Raw genomic sequence first — 19451 nt, 5'->3', positions numbered from 1 at the left:
TTTGGGGACGTGTCACTTACCCGGGCAAGGAGCACGTCACAACGGCCACCTGCGCAACCCTGGCAGGGGCCCAGTGGCGGTTATGCCCGATCTCACAAAGCGCCTCTATAAAAGCCCTCAGGGCAGAGGAGGAAGGTCTTCTGGAAAAAAACCTCTACTCGCTCGAATATAGTGATAAGCGTGACCTCCACTCTTAGCCTTCGTTTTCTCTTTATTTCCTAGACACAATACTAACTTAAGTTTCGGAGTATTCCCATCGGGTAAACCCCCGGGAATTCTTCCTTTCATCTTCTCAGGTGCCGTTCGTTGCCAACAAGGAGCTAATCAACAGTCAGCTAGGAGTGTCCGGATCGCGCTACATCAGGTACCAGTGCTGAAAACAGATATGGAGCACTGGTACCAAATAGAAAGTGCTACTATTGCTCCAAAAAACGTCATACCTGGCAGCAACGTCTTTAAATAAAAAAAACACTGCTTTTTCTCAAAAAATGATGCTTCCAATCCACACATCAGCAGCACTATTTTCTAAGAACATCTATCATATCCGCATCATCAATGCCAAACATATACCTTATCTCAGCGTGTATTGAGAACATCTCTCATATTTATCATTGTGAGATGTTCCGTTAGGATGTGCTCTGTGACATTTTTTAGGCGTGATCTATAGGGACAGATATGAACATGATGACCATAATTTGGTGACATTAGGGGGAGGACGTGGGTTTAATATCATTGATACCCCAAAGCACATATCAATTGTATGTTTAAAATATCTTCTAATAACAAATACAGAAAATGTTTTCAATGCAGGCTGAGATATAAAGTTGAGTGAAGGTTGGGAGTTCAACAACTCAGGTTGAATTAGGGTTGACCTCAATCGATCTAACTGGATCGACCTTATCAAGAAGCTAATCAGGCAATGGATTAGTTGGCTCGTAATGCATTAAATGGTCATGTTTTTTTCATCCCTAGTAATCTTAGGGCTATTTGCTGATTCGCAGGGAAGAAATCATGGTTTTCAAACACGGACCGGATGATCGGATTGGAAAACCAAGAACCAGTCAGGACTTGTTTCATTTTTCCTCAAAACTAGATTTTCTCCAAAATCTTTGATTTTGGTCAATAAATCATTGATCCGGGCGGTTAATCGTTAGAACGGTTTTGATCTTTTTTTTTATTTTTTAATTTTTTATTTTTTGTCAACTCGGTAGGTAATCAGACCTAACCGGTTCGGTCTCCGGGTCGGTTTTAAAAACCATGGAAGAGATACGCCAGTCTTGTTTAGCTCATTGTATTATTTTTTCATAAAAAACAAAAAGCCGCTCCGATTTGCACGAGAAGGCGGGATCAATTGAATACGGTTGGAACGCAAATTATTAACAATTTTACCATTAAATTAATAGAAAAAAGAGAGAACTATAAAATACAAATAGATGTATTGTACTGGGGTCACCAGATTCTCCCGACGACTTCACCGGGTCATAGCGTAGCTGTCGGCTGTCGCTTAGACTTTAGAATTCTCCAGAAGGTGGAATCTTCTCAATTCTTTGAGTCTTCTCCGAGTCCACCCCGCTGTTTTTAATGCAAAATCAGTAGCAAGTGAAGCTCATTCCATTGTCATCTGCATCTCGCAATCAATCGTTCGCTCTCCTCCCCAAAGCTCTCTAATGGCGACTGATCTTGAAAAGAAGGCGAAGGAGGCATTCGTCGACGATAACTTCGAATTAGCTGTTGATCTTTACACTCAGGCTATAGATATGGACCCTAACAACGCAGATCTCTACGCCGACCGCGCACAGGCCAATATCAAGCTCAAGAGCTACACTGGTATTCATCTACTTTGAAGTTTTTGAGATATGAAGGTTTTTCGTTTTACTTTCATAAACTTTAGTTTGTTTTGAGTTGTTTGTTGTTTTCCTAATGTCTCTCTGGATGATTATGTCTATTTAACTTGTTGATTTGTATGTCGTCGGATTTGTTTTTCCTTTAATATGAGGTAGAGCTCCATGCTCACTGGATTAAAAATCATAGTGTGGTTATTCTTGTTGTACTCTGCAACAAAATCTGAAGATTATGCGTGTGTAATTGGAATTAATGGGCCAGAATGTGTTCTTTTGGTTGAATATGTTATTTCAGTGTCTCTTTAAAGAAATTTTCTTATCTAGAAGTTGGACGTAGGCAAGTAAGCTTAGTTCACAAGCCAAGTTGTATGAAAGGAACTCGGTTGAAAATTCATAATAGGCCTAATTTATGTTTCACATTGCTTTCTATCTTTTGCATTTGTCAATCCATCGATAATTAGCTTCTTGATTTGGGAAGGTGATTTTAAGTTATTGGTGAGTGGCATTTGCTTACGGCGTCCTACCTTTATTGACTAATTAATAGCATTTTTATTGGTATTGACTAATTAACAGCATTACTGTTTAGGTTGAAATGACATCAGATAGAGGTTGAAATAAATTCAAATCCACACTCTGGAAATTAAAATGTAATGTGTTTCTTACTTGTGGAATCAAACAATTATAATAGAAAGAAAAAAAAGCAAAAGTTGAATAAAGTAAACAAGTATAGGAAATATAGGAAATTCAAATCCAGTGTTCTTCTATATTGTTTCTTTTATTCACTTTTTTTTTTGTTTTTTGTTTCATGATTGATTTTCATAGATATCCTGGAATTCCTTTTTTTGGATGTTGTTAACTATGATATACTTGGGATGTCGAATGGAACTCCTTTATTGCAATGTATTATTATAATAGTAATTGTAGCTTTAGTTGAAAAAGTGGTTCTTATCCAAACACATTTTGTGAGCAGAGGCTATTGCTGATGCAAACAAAGCAATTGAGTTGGATCCTTCCATGACCAAGGCATACTTGCGTAAAGGGTGAGTGGATCATGCTTTTGAAATTGATGAGTTTTGTTATGGATAAAAAAATTGTTGGATTCCATTTATTCTCCATGCGACCAAACATGTTTACTATATAAGTGTTGCAGTTGATATTTTTTCTTATTTGTTTTTCTGTTTTTTCTTTCTTTTCTTAAAAAAAAGTGTGACACTTCATAATGCCTTTAAGTGGTTCACTACGATGATCTTTTCAACATATTGGATAGAAGGGACATTAATTAATTGTACATGAGGAATGGACTCTATTTTTTATTGTGTTGCTTGCCTTCATATATGGTAGTTGTCAATTGTCATCGTCTGGTGCTTACTATTACACTCATTTCATACTATCAAATCCATTAAGTGTTGTTAATTTTATGGCTTTTCTTGTATGTAGTACTGCATGTATTAAGCTCGAGGAATTCCAGACTGCAAAGGCAGCACTTGAGGCAGGTGCTGCTTTGTCACCAGGAGATTCAAGATTCATCAATTTGATCAAGGAATGTGATGATCTCATTGCAGGTGTGTACACACTTCTGGCATAATTTATATTGCCTGTCTTTAGTTAGATTGAGTATCAAATATAAATCTCAGTTGGTGTTTTAAAACCATCAAACCCGGAGAACTCACCAAGTTGATGATCTGATCTAGATTGCATCTTGGCCGAGCTATTGGTGATTCAACTGAGTTTACAAGTAATATTTAAAAATTAATAATACTATAATTTCCATATGTAATATAATTAATAATAGGTGAGTAACTGAGTATTTTCCTGAGTTATCAAAAGTTATTTGGACCAAACTATAGAGAATCAAACTAGTTATCTCTGCTTTTCTAAAATGAAATTTAGTTCTATTTTTACTTGCTATCTAAATTTTAATCGAAGAAGTTAGATTATCAACACTTTTGAGATGCTCCTAGGCAGAAGAATGAGGTAAAATATTTGTACCATACAAAAACGTCCTCTATGATCCAGATTTAGCTAAAGAATAAGTCATTTTGTTATCTCTCCTGGAATCCATCTGTAACTGCAGCCAAGGGAATCTAAATTTTAATTGAAGAAGTTAGATTATCAACACTTTTGAGATGCTCCTAGGCAGAAGAATGAGGTAAAATATTTGTACTATACAGAAACATCCTCTATGATCCAGATTTAGTTGAAGAATAAACCATTTTGTTATCTCTCTTGGAATCCATCTGTAACTGCAGCCAAGGGAAGCAGATAACTCAAGAATTTTGTGAAGAAGATGAGATAGCCTCCGAGGAGCAGCCCCATATCTTTTTGCCCAGCCAACCACATTCCCAGAATCATCCTCCACTATCAAAAACAACTTAGATCAATTTGGAAAATCTGAGACCTGCAAGAAGGGCCTGGACTTTAGCTTCAGAGACTGAGGTTTGTTTTTAATAGAAAACATGAATCCTAGGCTAGTTCTCTTGGTTCCATAGCAACCATAAACCATCTTTCACTAGTAATTATCTATTATCTTCACACAGACAGTATAAACTTAATATGAAAACATAGAAAATCAACATATTCACGGGTTGGAAAAGAAAAAAGAAAAGAAAATTCAGAAAATAGATAGACTGAGCCCCTGTTTTTGTCCTAGGAAAAGTTGTTGGTTGGACAAAGTTTTAAGTTCTTCCTTGTTTTACCAGTTTAGGTTTTGAAGTCTTTGAAGGTTTAAGACAGCATATACCACCTTTTCTCTTTACCTTGGTAGTTGATGCTTTTAGTCGAATTATCACTAGGGCTGATAGGGAAGAGGTCATAAATGGTTGGAGAATAGGCAGAAACCAAGTTCCAGTTACCCATCTTCAGTTTGCAGATGATTTAATGATATTTTGTGATGGAAGCTTTAGTGAGAAGGTGGGAAACTTAAAGGAGTTGATTAAGGCCTTTGAAGAAATTTCCAATTTGAAAATCAACTTAGAAAAGAGTTGCATAGTAGGGATTAATTTGGAGAATGAGGAGATTGAGGCTATTGCACATTGCCTTGAATGCTCTACTTCCTCTTGGCCTATGTCTTACTTAGGGCTTCCTTTAGGGGCAAATCCTAGGGAGAGTAGGTTTTGGACTCCAATCATAGAGAAGTTTGAGAAGAGGTTAGCAGTGTGGAAGAAAAATTACATCTCGTTGGGTGTAAGGATCACATTGATAAGAGCTACCCTTACAAACCTACCTACTTATTACCTCTTTGTCTTTAGGATACCGCCTAGGGAGGCGAAGAAATTAGAAAAATTGATGAAAGACTTCCTTTGGGAACCAGGAGAGGGGAAAAAAGATCATTTGATCAGATGGGAGGTTGTGGGTAGAAGCAAAGAGGAAGGTGGATTAGGTTTAGGAAATTTGATCAAAAGGAATTTGGATCTACTAAGGAAGTAGTTATGGATATGGCCTTTGGAGCGAGAGAGGCTTTGGTATGAAGTGGTGAAGAGTATTCATGGATGCTCAAAGAATGGAAAGGATGCTAGTGGATCAAGAAGGGCTAACATGGCAACACCTTGGAAGGCAATCCACAAAATTCTCCTAAAGTTTCTCAACTGTGTCAGGTATGAAACTTGTTCTGGGACTTTTGTTCGTTTTTGGGAAGACACTTGGGCTAGGGATCTCCCTCTTAAAGATCTTTTTCCTTCCTTGTCTCATGTTTCTTGGTTTAAAAATGAGGTGATTTCAAAGTTCCTTCGGCATTAAATCCATCGGTCTTGTCTTTGGATTTTAGTTTTCATCAAGGGTTAAGGGTTATTTTCCTGTGGTTCCTTTTTTAAGTCACTTCCAAAGAAGTATGGTGTAGGCCGGTCCCCCCTAAGGTAATGACTTTTCTTGGGAAGTGTGCCATGGGAAAGTCAACACCACGGATAACCTACAAAAGAGAAGACCCTTTCTTTGTATCTCTCCTAACTGGTGTACCCTTTGCAGATCTCATGACGAGGACTGTTATCATTTATTTCTATCCTGTGGTGTCACTATAGAGCTTTGGGGTTGGCTTTTATCTTTATTTGGGTGTAGGTGGGAGGTGCCAATAGATTTAAGTTTGTTGTTCAATTCATCTACTTTTTCATGGCCCCATAAAAGAGGAAGAAGCATGTGGAGGTGTGCAAGGGCAGCTTTGATCTAGACAGTTTGGGAAGAAAGGAATTCAAGATTATTCCAAGAGAAGGAAAGGAGCAACCAGGCATTGAAGGATTGCATCTTAAATAGGGAAATATGTTGGTTAAATCTTTCGAACTGTTTCATCCCTTCTCCTTTAATGACCCATGGAGGAACTGGACAGCAGTAGCAAGCTGCTCTTCCATAAAGGACAGGGTTTCTACAAACTGGGCCCCCCTCCACAATGTTTTCTGAAACTGAATTTTGATGGGAGCAGCCAGGGCAACCCAGGGCCCTCTGGGATGGGAGGAGTTTTGAAAAATGAGGCTAGAGAGGTTATCCTTCTCTACTCTGGCCCTTTGGAAGTTGGGAATTCTGTTAGCCCAGAATTGTTAGCCGCCATACAAGGTGTCCTCGCAAAAGAATTGGGAGTGGAGCAGGTGCTGATTGAGGGGGACTCTAAGATAGTAGTGGGGTGGTTAAATAATTCAGAGAAGGTTGCAAGGATTTACAAGAATGAGTTAAAGAAGTATAAATGGCCAACAAAAAACGTCTGTTTCAGTACAGTGGGTGGGAAGATCAGCAAACGCCCTTGTTGATACTTTGTTTAAACAAGGGACAATTAGGGAAACACTGTTCTGGGCTACATTGTAATCTTGTAGTAGCACTCATGTGCTCCTTGTTATAGTTTTGCTTTTGGGTTTCCTTTGTTGGAGAGGCAGCATCTCATGCCTCTCCAAGGGACTGTATCTTCCTCTTGATCTTAATGAAGTGTGATATTATTTATCAAAAAAAAAGCATTGAACCCTAACAAATAAAAAAAAAGGCCATTACAGATGTTAGTCTAAGCTATCTAAGGTTGGGAGGGGTAGACTGGATACAGTCCGAACCTTAACCCTAACAAATAATAAATTAATAGAAAGAAACTAGTGTTTTAACTCACAAAATGAATGATTTAGTTTAATAATATCTATTCTATTATTATAATCTCAAAAAATTGAGAAAATAAAAATATATAAAAGCAAGGCAACCCTTCATGGGTTCCTTGTCGCCTAAGTGTTGTCTTGACAATTATGTTACTCTCTCTTTTTGTCCAACAAAAGAAAGGATATTGGAGAAAAATATGATTTGTAGTCTCCTTAGCACTAGAACATAGACAACAGCACATATTATCCATTACCATACCCCCAGCTCAGGAGCTTATCATATGGGAGACACTTCTCCACTGCTGCTGTCGATGCTAAGAACTTGACCTTGGAAGATGTCATAGATTGCTAAATGCTTAAACAAGGGAACTCAAGCCAAGGGGAATGCTCAAGTCTCCTGATGAAATACTTAATAGAGAAAATACCATCCCAACTGCATAACCATCTTCTGCAATTGGCTAGCCCCTCCTGAGGCCTGTGAGGAATCTTTGCAGCAAATCCACCAAGAACTCCACCTCCCTCCTGATCATCCAGGTTCTTTCTGAAACATGGATTCCAAATGACATTACCATGGGTGGTTTCATGGTAATCTCTAACAAAGGCTCCCTTGTTTTTAAGTCACCATAAATAGAGAGCGAAAAGTTTCCATTAATGGATTATCCCCGCATCAATTATCAACCCTAAATCAAAATCTGATATGTTTACCTTTACCAACCTTATAACAACTGCCCATTAAGAATTCTCTATGCGCCTTTTTTTCTGAGAGAAAGGTAATGTATTATATTAGACAAAAATCAATCCAGATCTGCACAACAAGGAGCTGTACAGTGCCCAACCAAAAACTGTACATCTTCTAAAGTGTATGCTCTGTGTGCATAGATACAAAAAGAGCTATATGATCTATTCCTGAATAGTCTATGTGTTCCTACCCATGAGTACATCCTACCCCAAAATCCTTTACATAAATTTTCCTTTGTAACAAGCTTATTTTCAAATAGTCTTTTGTTTCTTTCACATATTGTCCAAACCACTAAAGCTGGACCTACACCCCAAATAACCTTGCCTTCTTTAGAGAGACCTTTCAGCTGCCAACTCTGTAGTACTGCTAGTAGATTTTCTGGGAAACAGAACTGAGCTTCAAAGAGTCCCAAAAACTTTGCCCATAGGTTTCGAGCAACTCTACGGTGGATCAATAGGTGGTCTGAATCTTCAGAAGCTTCCTCGCACAATATGCACTTGCTAGGCAGGACACTCAGCCCTCTCCTAGCCAAAACATCCACTGTCAAACATTTACCCAATACTGTCACCCATAATAAAAAAAAAAAAAGCATCTTTTGGAGGGGCTGCAGTATTCCACACTATAGCTTCTGGGAAATCCTCCATGAGTTTATTATAGAAAGATCTCACTGAGAAAATTCCTGCTTTATCCCACTTCCAAAATCTCTTATCCCTACTCATGATGCCAGGAGTTATGCCAGATAACTGCTGCATCAGCTCCATCCACTGTCCAACCTCCCAGTCATTTAGATTCCTTCTAAACACCAGACACCAAACTGCTGTATCTCCTACCCAAGAGAAAGCCTCAGCAACCAAGCAGTCTTTGATATGAGCGAGAGGTTGGATAGCTCTGATTAAGAGGATGATCTCCACACCAAGCATCTGTCCAGAGTTTGATTCTTGTACCTTCTCTGATCTCCCACTGTACCTGATTCCTTTTCTGAATTCCACAAGAGTTTTTTGAATTCCTCTCCACACGGCACACCCATTAGACATTGTCTCTGCTGGCTCCCAGTTTGAATCACCCGCACCATATTTAGCTAGAATTATCCTTCTCCATACCATATTTAGCTAGAATTCTCTATGCACCTTGTCAATCCCTTTCCAAATACCATACAATGTCTGAATGTTATTACCTGGATCCCATTCCATTGCTGATCTGCCATACTTGGGCTCAATCTAGGGATGTCAACAGGTCAGGTTTGGTAAGTTAAAAAAAAACCAAAATTAACTAAACACGCATACTATCAATTATTACTCTATAAGTAACCATTCATCATTAGACCTGTTCATGTGCTGGGTAGCCCAGCAGGCTTGCCCTTCCCAACCCATTTTAGGCCCACTTTGGGGCCCACAGGTTCGGACTCAGGTTGTAAGTATTAGGCTCAATTTTTTTTTGGGCCAGTCTTAGACTTTTTAAGTAAGCCCATGCCCGATAATATTATAAATAATAAAAATATATATTCGTAATAGATATTAGGTAATATCTGGAACCACTTCTTAAGAAGTTTGGGGTTAAGTTGGTGTATGCCGGCCTCAGTTAAAGCATGCCTGGAGGGGTGGCAGACCCAAGGGATGACAAAAAAAGGAAAGAGGTGCTGGTCTGTTATTCCCCTAGCAATTTTGTGGGTGGTTTGGACAGAAAGGAATAGCAGGGTTTTTGAACTCAAATCCTCTTCGGAAGAAGAAGTCATCAATTCGGCTTTAGGCTTTGTTAGAAATTGGTTGTCTATTCTTGCTGACTTTAAAGAGGTTACTTCTGACTGTAATTTTTTGAGAATGACCTTCTTTTGAGGTCCTGCTGGCTTTTTGTACAGCTTCTCATTGTCCAAAGGACCTTTTCATTAATATAATTATACTTTGCCACTTATTAACAGAAGTTGTCCAGGCCTGAGCCCAAGCCCAGCCTAAGCCTGGTCTATGGGCAGGTCTATTCATCACCATAGATCAACAATATCCATTTGGTCTCTATTCATCTAATAGTGAAATTACATCTAAAAGATCCCTTTTAGGAGGTAAAAGAAGAGGGTGACTAACCCATAAAAGAAATAAAATAAGCAAGCATTTACAGTTTCTTGTAAAAACAGAGTCAAAGGTCACCTTCAATCTTTTGATGAATAGAACCAATGGACACAAGGCTGGTCAAAGAAAGAGATGGAGAGAGTAGGTTTAACCAGTGTTTTAAAAGGCATGCCTAGGCGCACAGGCAAGGCACATTTTGGGGTTATGCACCTCGCCCGGGTCCTAGGCGCACCTCTTTCAAAAGGTGTGCGCTTGGTGCGCCTGATGCGCCTTGCGCCTCAGCCCAGGCATGCACCTTTTTAAAATTTTGCGCTTTTTGCTTTTTTTTTTTGCGAAATAAGAATTTCAGAACTTAACATAGACTTGTTCGGGCTTGCCTCAAGGGGCGTGCTACAAAGGTGACTCAGAATCAAGAATGCAATATGTTTTACATCACATTAACTACTTGAAGCAATGCAATTAAGGAAAATAAGAGATTGTGGGTTTTACATGCTTGAAAATGCTTTATATGTTTGCTTTTATTTTTAAATTTTCATTTAAATACACTTTACATGTTATGTTTATGTATTTTAATTTTAGATAATAGGTTTTTTAAATCATTTATTTTAAAATTTAAGTTTATATTTTTATTAACATTATGTTTAATATTTTTTAATTTTTTTGCATTTTTTTTAAATTTTTTTGGAATTTCCGACTTTTTTTTTTACCCTTTTTTTTGTAATTTTGCACCTTTCTTAAAAAGGTGCGTGCCTCGCCTTGCGCCTCAAGCGCAAATTGGCCCTTGCGCTTTTAAAACACTAGGTATAACTGTAGAAGAACCAGAAAGAACCTTGTGGGCCTTAGATTTGGTTGCATCATACTTGTCACTTTGTTTGATGACTATCTAAATATCAAGCATGTGGAGACCAGATTTGGTGGCCTTTTTTATGCCAAGAAACTCAACTATTTGAAACCATTTGTAAAAAAAAAGACACAAGATCTCTGTACCAAAAGAAGCATTGGAAGGGTTCTTCACAATGACTGCAATAATGGCATCCTTTTAAAGGTCCTTCATTGTTGTTATTTCTTTTTTGATCAATTTCATTATTTTTTGTTGTTTAAGATTGCTACAAATAGTTTAGGAGGAGGCGGAGAAGAAAACTTACTAGATTTGAGAACCCTCTTGTCTTTCTCGTCCCACTCATCCCATCTTTAGGGTTGCGGTTAGTTTTAAAACCTATATCAAATTAGCAGTATACCCTCTATTTGTAAGGGCATCATGACTTGACAGGTTGGACCAATGAAACCCAATACCGACCGACCCGAACTCGACTCAGGTTGAGACACCAAGACCCTAAATCAATCCTATACCCATAAATAGCTTCCCAAACTCAATCTTGGCCAAGCTAAGTTTACCGTTTAACTTAACCCATTGAAAATATGAAATTTAAAATCTTCTCTCTAACCCCTCCATAAAAAGTCTCCTATCTTCCTCTAGTTGAATGGTCACACATGTAGGAAGGGAAAGAACGACAAATAATAGATTGGGGAGGCTAGCACACTCTTGATCAGTGTTTTAAAAGCGCATAGCGCAAAACATGCGCAGGGGTCAATTTGCACCTGAGGTGCAAGGCGCAAAAAATTAAAAAAAAAAGGCTAAAAGTAAAAAAAAATTAAAAAAATAAAAATGCCAAAAAATTCAAAAAATCAAAAAATTATTAAACATAAATATTAATAGAAATATAAACTTTAATTTTAAAATGAATGTTATAAAAAGCCTATTGTCTAATATTAAAATACATAAATATTACATGTAAAGCATATTCAAATGAGAATTTAAAAATAAAATCAAATATATAAAACATTTTCAAGCATATAAAACCCATAAGCTCTTTTCTTCTCAATTTGATTACTTCAAGTAGCTAATGTGATGTAAAACATATTACATTCCTGATTCTAGGAGCCACCTTTGTACCACGCCCCTCGAGGCAAGCCCAAACAAGTCCACCTTAGGTCTTAAATTCTTAGTTCCCACACAAAAAATAATGATTTTATAGTTTTTATTGCTTTTTAAGAAGACATTTTATTAGGATGAATGAATGAACAACATTACCAAATAGGGGGTTCTCGAAGTAGTGATTTAAAAGGTGCGCCTCAAGCACGCCTAGGCGCATAGGCAAGGCGCCTTACCCAGGTCCTTGGCGCAGCCCTTTCAAAAGGCGCACGCCTAGTGTGCCTAGGTGTGTGCCTGGTGCGCCTTGCGCCTCAACCTAGGCATGCGCCTTTTGAAACTTTGGCACTTTTTTTGTGTCTAGTGGCTGGTCCGAGGGCAGGAGTAGTGGTGGCAATTGGGCAGGTTGGGTTTGGTTTGGTTTGGTTGAGCTTCAACCCAACCCATCTAACCCGCCAACCCATTAATGACCCAGTTATATAAAATTAAATGGGTTGGGTTCAACCCAAACTCGCTTTAACCCAATCCAACCCGCCCAAACCCGTTAATCTTATATTTATGTACTTAAAACAATAAAACTCTCTTGACAAATAAGTTGGTCATAGCTTGATTGTAATAGTAGTTGCTATTTACACAAGTGGTGAAGGTTCAAATCACATTACATGCATGTTATTTTTACACAAGCAGCGAAGCCATTTGACTATGTTCAAGTTTCGGGTTTGATCGAACCACTTAGGTTCAAACCAGTCATACCAACTTGAACTATCCAATTGGATTGTCTTCGAGCTAATCACATCAAGGGTGGTTGAACTATTTAGATCTGGATCAGTCCAGTCGGACCAGACCAGACCGGTTCAATCAATGGCGGATTGACTTGGACCGGCCCATATTAGGTTTGTGCATGGGTTTGGGACCGAACCAAATGACCCGAAGCGGGTCAAGAGAAGTAAATTGGATCAGTTCGGATTCTGGTCGAGTTGTGCGGATACAGACTGTACAATCCAAATAGGACAAAGCAAGCAAGACAGATTCATCTCACCCGTATTCGTTCCGGATTTGGGTTGATACGAATCGGTCTGTCTTGGGTCGGTTGGGTTGACCGACCAAAACGAACCAAACCGAGGTGATCGGGTTTGTTCATATTTAGACCAAGTTGAGCTGGTCCGGACTCAAGTCAAGTTGATTTGGGTGAAGTGGGTTGATTCGAGACAAAACTAATTTTAGTCAATAATTAATAGAAAATTAATGCACTAATTATAAATTATTTTATTCAAATGAAGAAAACTTAAAAAAATGTCTAAGAAATGTATATTTATATCTGTAGTGGTTAACCCAATGGTTATCCACAACCTAACCCATTTAAATTGACCCAAAGGATGATCAACCCATTTCCAACCCGCCAAGTAAATGGCCGGGTTGGGTGTGTTCAGCAGGTTGGGTGAAAAATTGCCACCCCTAGGCAGGAGCCCATGGACCCCGTGCCACACCCCTCAAGGCAAGCCCAAAGTTTCAACTTACCCTCTGTGGTCAAATACTAGACTCCCATGAGGTCAATTTCTGGTAAGTTGTAGCCTTTCAATCATTTTTTTATAAGCAACAGGAATTCTTTCATTAAAAAATAATGCCACACTGTTCATAACAAAAGCAGCTGGCCTGCAAATACAACAGTTTCTCCACAGAGGACAACGAAAAAATAAAATAGAAAGCTCTTACATGTCTATTATTTTATATTAAATATAAAAGTTGTAAGTTTTTTAACATATAAATAAGTATTTATGAATTGAAAGTTGAAATGTGTCAACACCTGAGCCAATTCAAGTATGAGAATTGTCCTAAGCAAGGCCTTATATAGATGAAGGCAAAGCATTTACTCTCATCCCCAAAGCAATGTGGGACTTGGAAAAACAATAATGGTTGCATTAATTATTTTGTATTGTTCCAAATCCTACATTGCTCAAGAATGGGAATGAAGGCCTTGCCTTCATCTATAAAGAATAGGTAATCCAAGCCAAATCAAGTCTAACAATTAAATGATGCTCATGCCTTGTTTTTTGTGCCATAGGCCTAAAGCCTAGCCAGGCCCAATTTAACTTTGGCTTGTGTAATTTTTTTGTATGTATTACATTTACATATTATTTAATTTAAAATTGTAAATAATTAAATTTTATTATTTGATGTCATGGGCCTAAAGTCATTACTCGTTAGGCCCGGAAAGCTCACAAGCCCGGCTTGGGCTTGCAGTGTTCTTTCCATTCCCATTTCTTGCCAATGAGTCAGTTGGCATATTAGCACTCCTAGGCACTCAGATGAATGAGATGTTCAAACTGGTACCTAAGAAGTGAGCCAATCTCGCCACATGCCTGAACTGCCAAGGAATCCAGTCCTGAGGTTTCATCCATGATATGATTGTTTGACAATCCCTCTTAACTACTATATTTCTTAATCCTTGCTGCAATATCAGTTTAAGGGCTTGCATTAAGGCTAATAATTCTGTCCTTGGGGAGAATTATAGGGTTCCATAAACTGTTGGATGGGCATCTAGCCTAGAGGAAGTCTCAAATATTTGGGAAACAGCTTCCCAATTCCAAAACCAAGAATCTCACCCAGGGTACCTATCTCAGGCACATTTTCCACAGCCAAAACCTCACTCCTTTGCAAGTTAATTCTCAGCCCTGGAATCACCTCAAACCACCAAAGGGTAAAGCTAAGATAACCCCTATTGTTTACTGGAAGTATCACACAAAAGCAGTATATCTGCAAACTGCAAGAGAGCAATATCCTCTTCTCCCATCTCTACCTGGAATTGGAAACCCTTATAAACCCCCTTCTTCTCTGTAAGCTTACTCAAAACTTCAGCCATACCAAAAAAAAAAAAGAAAAAAGAAAAAAAGAAAAGGTGAGAATGGTCAGCTTGATGGATTCTGTTAGAGCTCTTCAATCTTCCATAAGGAGTGCCATTAAAAGAATGCAATAAGGAGCAGGAATGCACACCTTTGACCCAATTTCTCCACCTAACCCTGGAATTCATTCTCTCAAGCACATAGTCCAAAAACTCTCAATTGTTGACAGCAAGGAGCAAAACATACTCGTTATGGCACGAATCATTATTTGGGTCTTGACCTGTTGTGAATTCAAAGGGATCACTACTGATGACCTTTTGAGAGGGTGGCAGACTTGTAGCAAGCTTTTCCAATAGGAGACAGCAAAGAAATATAGGATCAAGAAGATCAGAGGTAGGCAGAAAATGGTTGAACTTTGACAGTGCACTTTAGGCAGCTCTAAAGATTCAGGCATCAGGGGAGTTGTTAGTCTTAGAGTTAGCAAGGAAAACATCCTATCAAGCTTTTCAGGCTTTCTGGTCTTAAAACTCCTTAAGGCTGCATTTGGTAAAGAGTGCAAAAAGTGAATGCACTGGTGTGAATGCAAATTTGTTCAAATAGAAGGATGCAAACCCAGTTCAGTTTTGCACTCATAAATTTACAGTGTTTTGTTTGGTTGTAATGGGTCCAAATACGAATCTCAAGGCTGTTTACATTGACCAACTTTGAGTGCAAAACTGAACTGGAGTGCAAGTTCTCTGGTTCTGCATTTGTACTTTTACCAAACAAAGCCTAAAAGAAAATGTTTTATCAACTGAATGCATGGATCTACTTGTTGAAGGGGATTGTCAGCGATGATACCAAGATATCTGTTGGGTACTTCCAACTTTTAGTGTAAACTTTGTATACAATACCATACTCAGCCTTGTTATTGCTGGATCCAGACAATATAGATTTTCTGTAGTCATAAACTGGTTAAAGACGGGGCTTGGACACTTAAAACTAAGTTATAAAATCTTAGTTTCTAAAAAGGGGTGATCAGCGCATTTTCTGTTTTATCTGGCTATCAAAAATTCTGGATAGGATGCATATTTCCCTTTTCAGTAATAAAACATCTTTTACTGTTGCATGGTAAGAAAAATTTTGATCAAAGAAGTCCTACACCTTTATGTCTTCTTTTTATTGGCGGTTGAAATTTTGGGGGTCCTTAGAGTGTTCACGTTACAGAATCTTTTTGTACAGTGTGCCTGGTATACTTGTACATCTTTATATCTTTTATTAATACAACTTTACTTAGTCTTTTCACAAAAAAAAAAGAAGGAATCCTGAACATCTTTACTCTTCTCCATTAGAATCCTTGTATGTTTTGGTTTCTACTTCATGGTAGGAAATCATTAAGGGAAACTGAAGTATTTAAGGAAAAATGAATTCTTTGTTAAAAACTTTCATGCTGACATGTTTGTGAGTGTTATTTCTCCTATCATGATGAATGTTTTATACACTTTTTTCAGAGGAAACTGGTCTTCTACCAAAACAACCAGCACAAAGTTCTTTATCTCCTGATGCATCTCTGGGAACAGCAAAAGATGTGCCAATGCAAGATAATTCCCATGAACCAGCAGTGATGCCATTGGTTAAACCAAAATACAGGTATTTTTCAGATTTCATGCTTACTTTCTTTATCTGTAGCATATATATGTATTTCATGCCAAAGATTAGGACCGTTTCCAGTCTATACCCCTCCCAAGACAGACTTAGAAGTATATGATGTCTTGCATGGTTATTTAGTTGCTGATATTGGTTTGTTTTAGCCATTATATTTTAATGGCCGTGGTGTATTAGCACCAAGCCACCGCCATGAAGCACATTACCCTTTATCTTAAAAGAGAGAATTGAATGTTGGCTATATTACTTATATTAGTGTTTCAGCTATTTGGTTTATCTAAAAGCAAAAGGTTGTACAGGCATGAATACTACCAGAAGCCGGACGAAGTAGTTGTGACCATATTTGCAAAGGGCATACCAGCTGAAAACGTGGCTGTTGAGTTTGGTGAACAGATAGTATGTTTCTCTGTCACTGCTTGCCTTGCTCTACTGCTATTTTGTTTCTTTTCTGCACTTGTTTATTTCAAAGCTTGGCCCCTAATCTATTAAGAAAAAAAATTGTGGCTGAAAATTTGTTCTGTTCTCATGCAGTTGAGTGTTACCATTTCTATCCCTAGGGAAGATCCATTTCATTTTCAACCCCGCTTATTTGGAAAGGTAATTCTTTTGGGTCTTTTTTTAGTATAATTCTTTCTCCAATTCTTATGTTCTCAAATGCTGATGGACACTTGAATATAACTCTTAAATTGAAATTACCTACAAGTCATGGTTTTCTCTACTTTATTCTCTGACATTTCTAGCTCATTGTCTTCAAATGACCTGTAGTAGTATTGGCTTAGTTATATTCAAAGCCATCATTACTATTATATCCCATCTTCAGTGTCATATCCTATCAATCCCAAATTGGAGTGTATCGTGTAATGTGTAATTTTTATTGTCAACTTTCTTTAATCTCATCTTGTCAACACTACCTGCTAAGTGCTAACTTATTGTACTCTAGTTTATCTTGGTTGTAGTTTCATTGCTGAATTATTGTGTTTTGGTGTTTTGTTGTCTGGAATAAACAGATATTACCCGAGAAGTGCAGATATGTAGTTATGTCTGCAAAAGTTGAAATCCGTCTTGCAAAAGCTGAGACAATAAACTGGGCATCGTTGGAGTTTACTAGGGAAAATAAAGTTCCACAAAAGATCAATGTGTCATCAGGTAGACCCTGTGACTTTTATATGTGATAGTGATTAGTGTGATGATGGCGGTATTGTGGAGGCTTATCTACGTTTTCGTTTTTGCACTTTAATGTTTGCCATTTTATTGGAAATGAATGGATCTGCTTGTTTCTCCCTGCCATTTTTCTTTTCAATTTTCGAAGATATAGAACATGGATGAGCTATCATTACTTTATAAATTTAAGAATCAAACATAACCTTATTGCTGAGATGTGACAGTTTTAACTGCATTTATAGAAAATACAATTCATCTTTCATATGAGTCTGTATTATCTATTTGGATTGTAAGTTCCATTTCTGTTTTAAATTTGTAGGTATGGCAAGACCTACATACCCATCATCAAAATCAAGAGCTGTTGACTGGGATAAGTTGGAAGCCCAAGTGAAGAAGGAGGTTTGTTAGCAGTCATGTTATTTCTATGTTGAGATGTTTTGATGATCTTTTAGTCTATTTCCCAGGAGTGATGGGTTTGCAATTGAATCTTGAACAGTAGACTAATTTGAGATGTTATTTTAACGTGTTTTGACTATTAGGAAAAAGAGGAAAAGCTTGATGGAGATGCAGCTTTGAACAAACTATTCAGGGACATATACCAAGATGCTGACGAGGACACAAGGAGGGCCATGAAAAAATCTTTTGTAAGGCTTTCTGCTTCATTAGAGACTACTAGAATATGCAATTATTAGTGCATAGCATCCATTTTTTTTTTTTTTTTGCTTTGTTATATCTTCTTTTGGTAGTCCCTGGTGGATTTGAAAACGAGGATTTTACTAGTACAAAGCTATATCCCAGCATCCATGGATCCTACTTTGGCGTTCGTTGACATTCCAGTGGAATGCCCTTGGTGAACCGAGAACAGAAAAATTACTTTCTGCTCTCTGGAACATCAAAACTTCTACCGGAATGTTCATCTTGTTTTTTCTGATTATAACCGGGGGGACAGTAGCTCCAGTTCTAGCATATACCTCTCGTAAACTGTCATTTTATCATTTGTTGTGATTATGGGTGCTCAAACTGGTAATTATATGAATTGCACCACTATTAATTCTTTCTTCGGTATGGTGTTTTGCAGGTGGAATCAAATGGGACCGTGCTATCTACAAACTGGAAAGAAGTGGGTTCTAAGAAAGTAGAGAGCACCCCTCCAGATGGTATGGAGCTGAGGAAATGGGAATTGTAGTGTGTGCTCTGATTTGCTAATACTGTAATTCTACTTTTGTGATTTTTCTTGGGTGGTATTTTCGTTTCTCAAGGTCATTCTTTTGGTGCTATTGCTTTGACTGCTTTGCCATGGTCACTGTTTCAGTTTTTTGAACAGTACAATATGGATTGATGTTGGTCATGATTTAGCAATCCCATGTAGTACTTAACATTTTCTTTCAAAAAAAATGTAGAATCTTAAATTGTTCATAGACATGAGTCTTGGAACTTTTCAAGTTGGTTGTCACTCTTGTCCATGAATCGTCTCCCGTCCTGAGTCCCGACTTTGTTTGAGGGTTAGGTGACGTAATGGAAGAAATGATTGAATTGAAATTCAGTAGCTGGCAAATTCCAAGCCTTCGATTCTGTTTTCTTAAAGTCTCTAGAGCTCCTTTGCCCTTTTATATTTTCTTCTTGGGGTTGTGAAGAGGATGCAGTCTGGTTTTGTTCATCTGAAATCCGCAGGAGTTTGCGGCAGAATATAGTCTTTCCCTGTTTGTCTTTAGGTAAGCACCACAAAAACATTAAATTGAATGCTGCAGCCATGTTTAGGCCAAGATCTCGGGAATTTTGGAAGCAAAGTTTCAGTCGGCATATTTTGAAAATTGAAATGTACATCATAGGCCTTAGCCCCTTTGACACTTTCTTTATGTTTTCTGTTTTGTTTAAAGAGCCTTTTGGACATTCTATATTTATATCTCATCACTCATTTGATCTGTAAGTTTATGGAACTGTATCACCTCCTACTCATCCATAATTTTCAGCAAACTAATGAAGAGTCAATGCTTGGGCGATTTCGAATCAGATCTCTTTCTTTGTCGAGCAGTCATTAATAGCTCTATATTGAATTATTTCATCTCGACTGCCTATGTGACTTCCTATGTTTTTTCGATTTAAACTGAAGTGCGATAAATATGTTTCGACAAGTATCAAAACCATATGTCCATAGGATGTGTCATCTGTTTCAAAAGGA

The 19451-nt window shown here is 37.9% G+C and overlaps 1 protein-coding gene across 1 annotated transcript; it reads left to right on the top strand.

The window, feature by feature from the left end:
* Window positions 1-1440: 1440 nt before the first annotated feature.
* LOC104600236 (protein SGT1 homolog) lies at window positions 1441-18688 on the top strand. Its single transcript, XM_010263089.3, has 10 exons — window positions 1441-1827; window positions 2812-2881; window positions 3279-3403; window positions 15958-16096; window positions 16411-16507; window positions 16643-16708; window positions 17119-17257; window positions 17592-17671; window positions 17812-17916; window positions 18351-18688. The coding sequence occupies exons 1-10, from the start codon at window positions 1668-1670 to the stop codon at window positions 18456-18458; spliced, it is 1089 nt and encodes a 362-aa protein (XP_010261391.1). The 5' UTR covers window positions 1441-1667; the 3' UTR covers window positions 18459-18688.
* The last annotated feature ends 763 nt before the right edge of the window (window positions 18689-19451 follow it).

The sequence above is a fragment of the Nelumbo nucifera genome, chromosome 1 (genome assembly GCF_055504915.1).
Source record: "Nelumbo nucifera cultivar China Antique chromosome 1, China Antique-T2T, whole genome shotgun sequence".
Lineage (NCBI taxonomy): Eukaryota > Viridiplantae > Streptophyta > Magnoliopsida > Proteales > Nelumbonaceae > Nelumbo > Nelumbo nucifera.
This window is presented reverse-complemented; position numbering and strand designations above follow the sequence as displayed.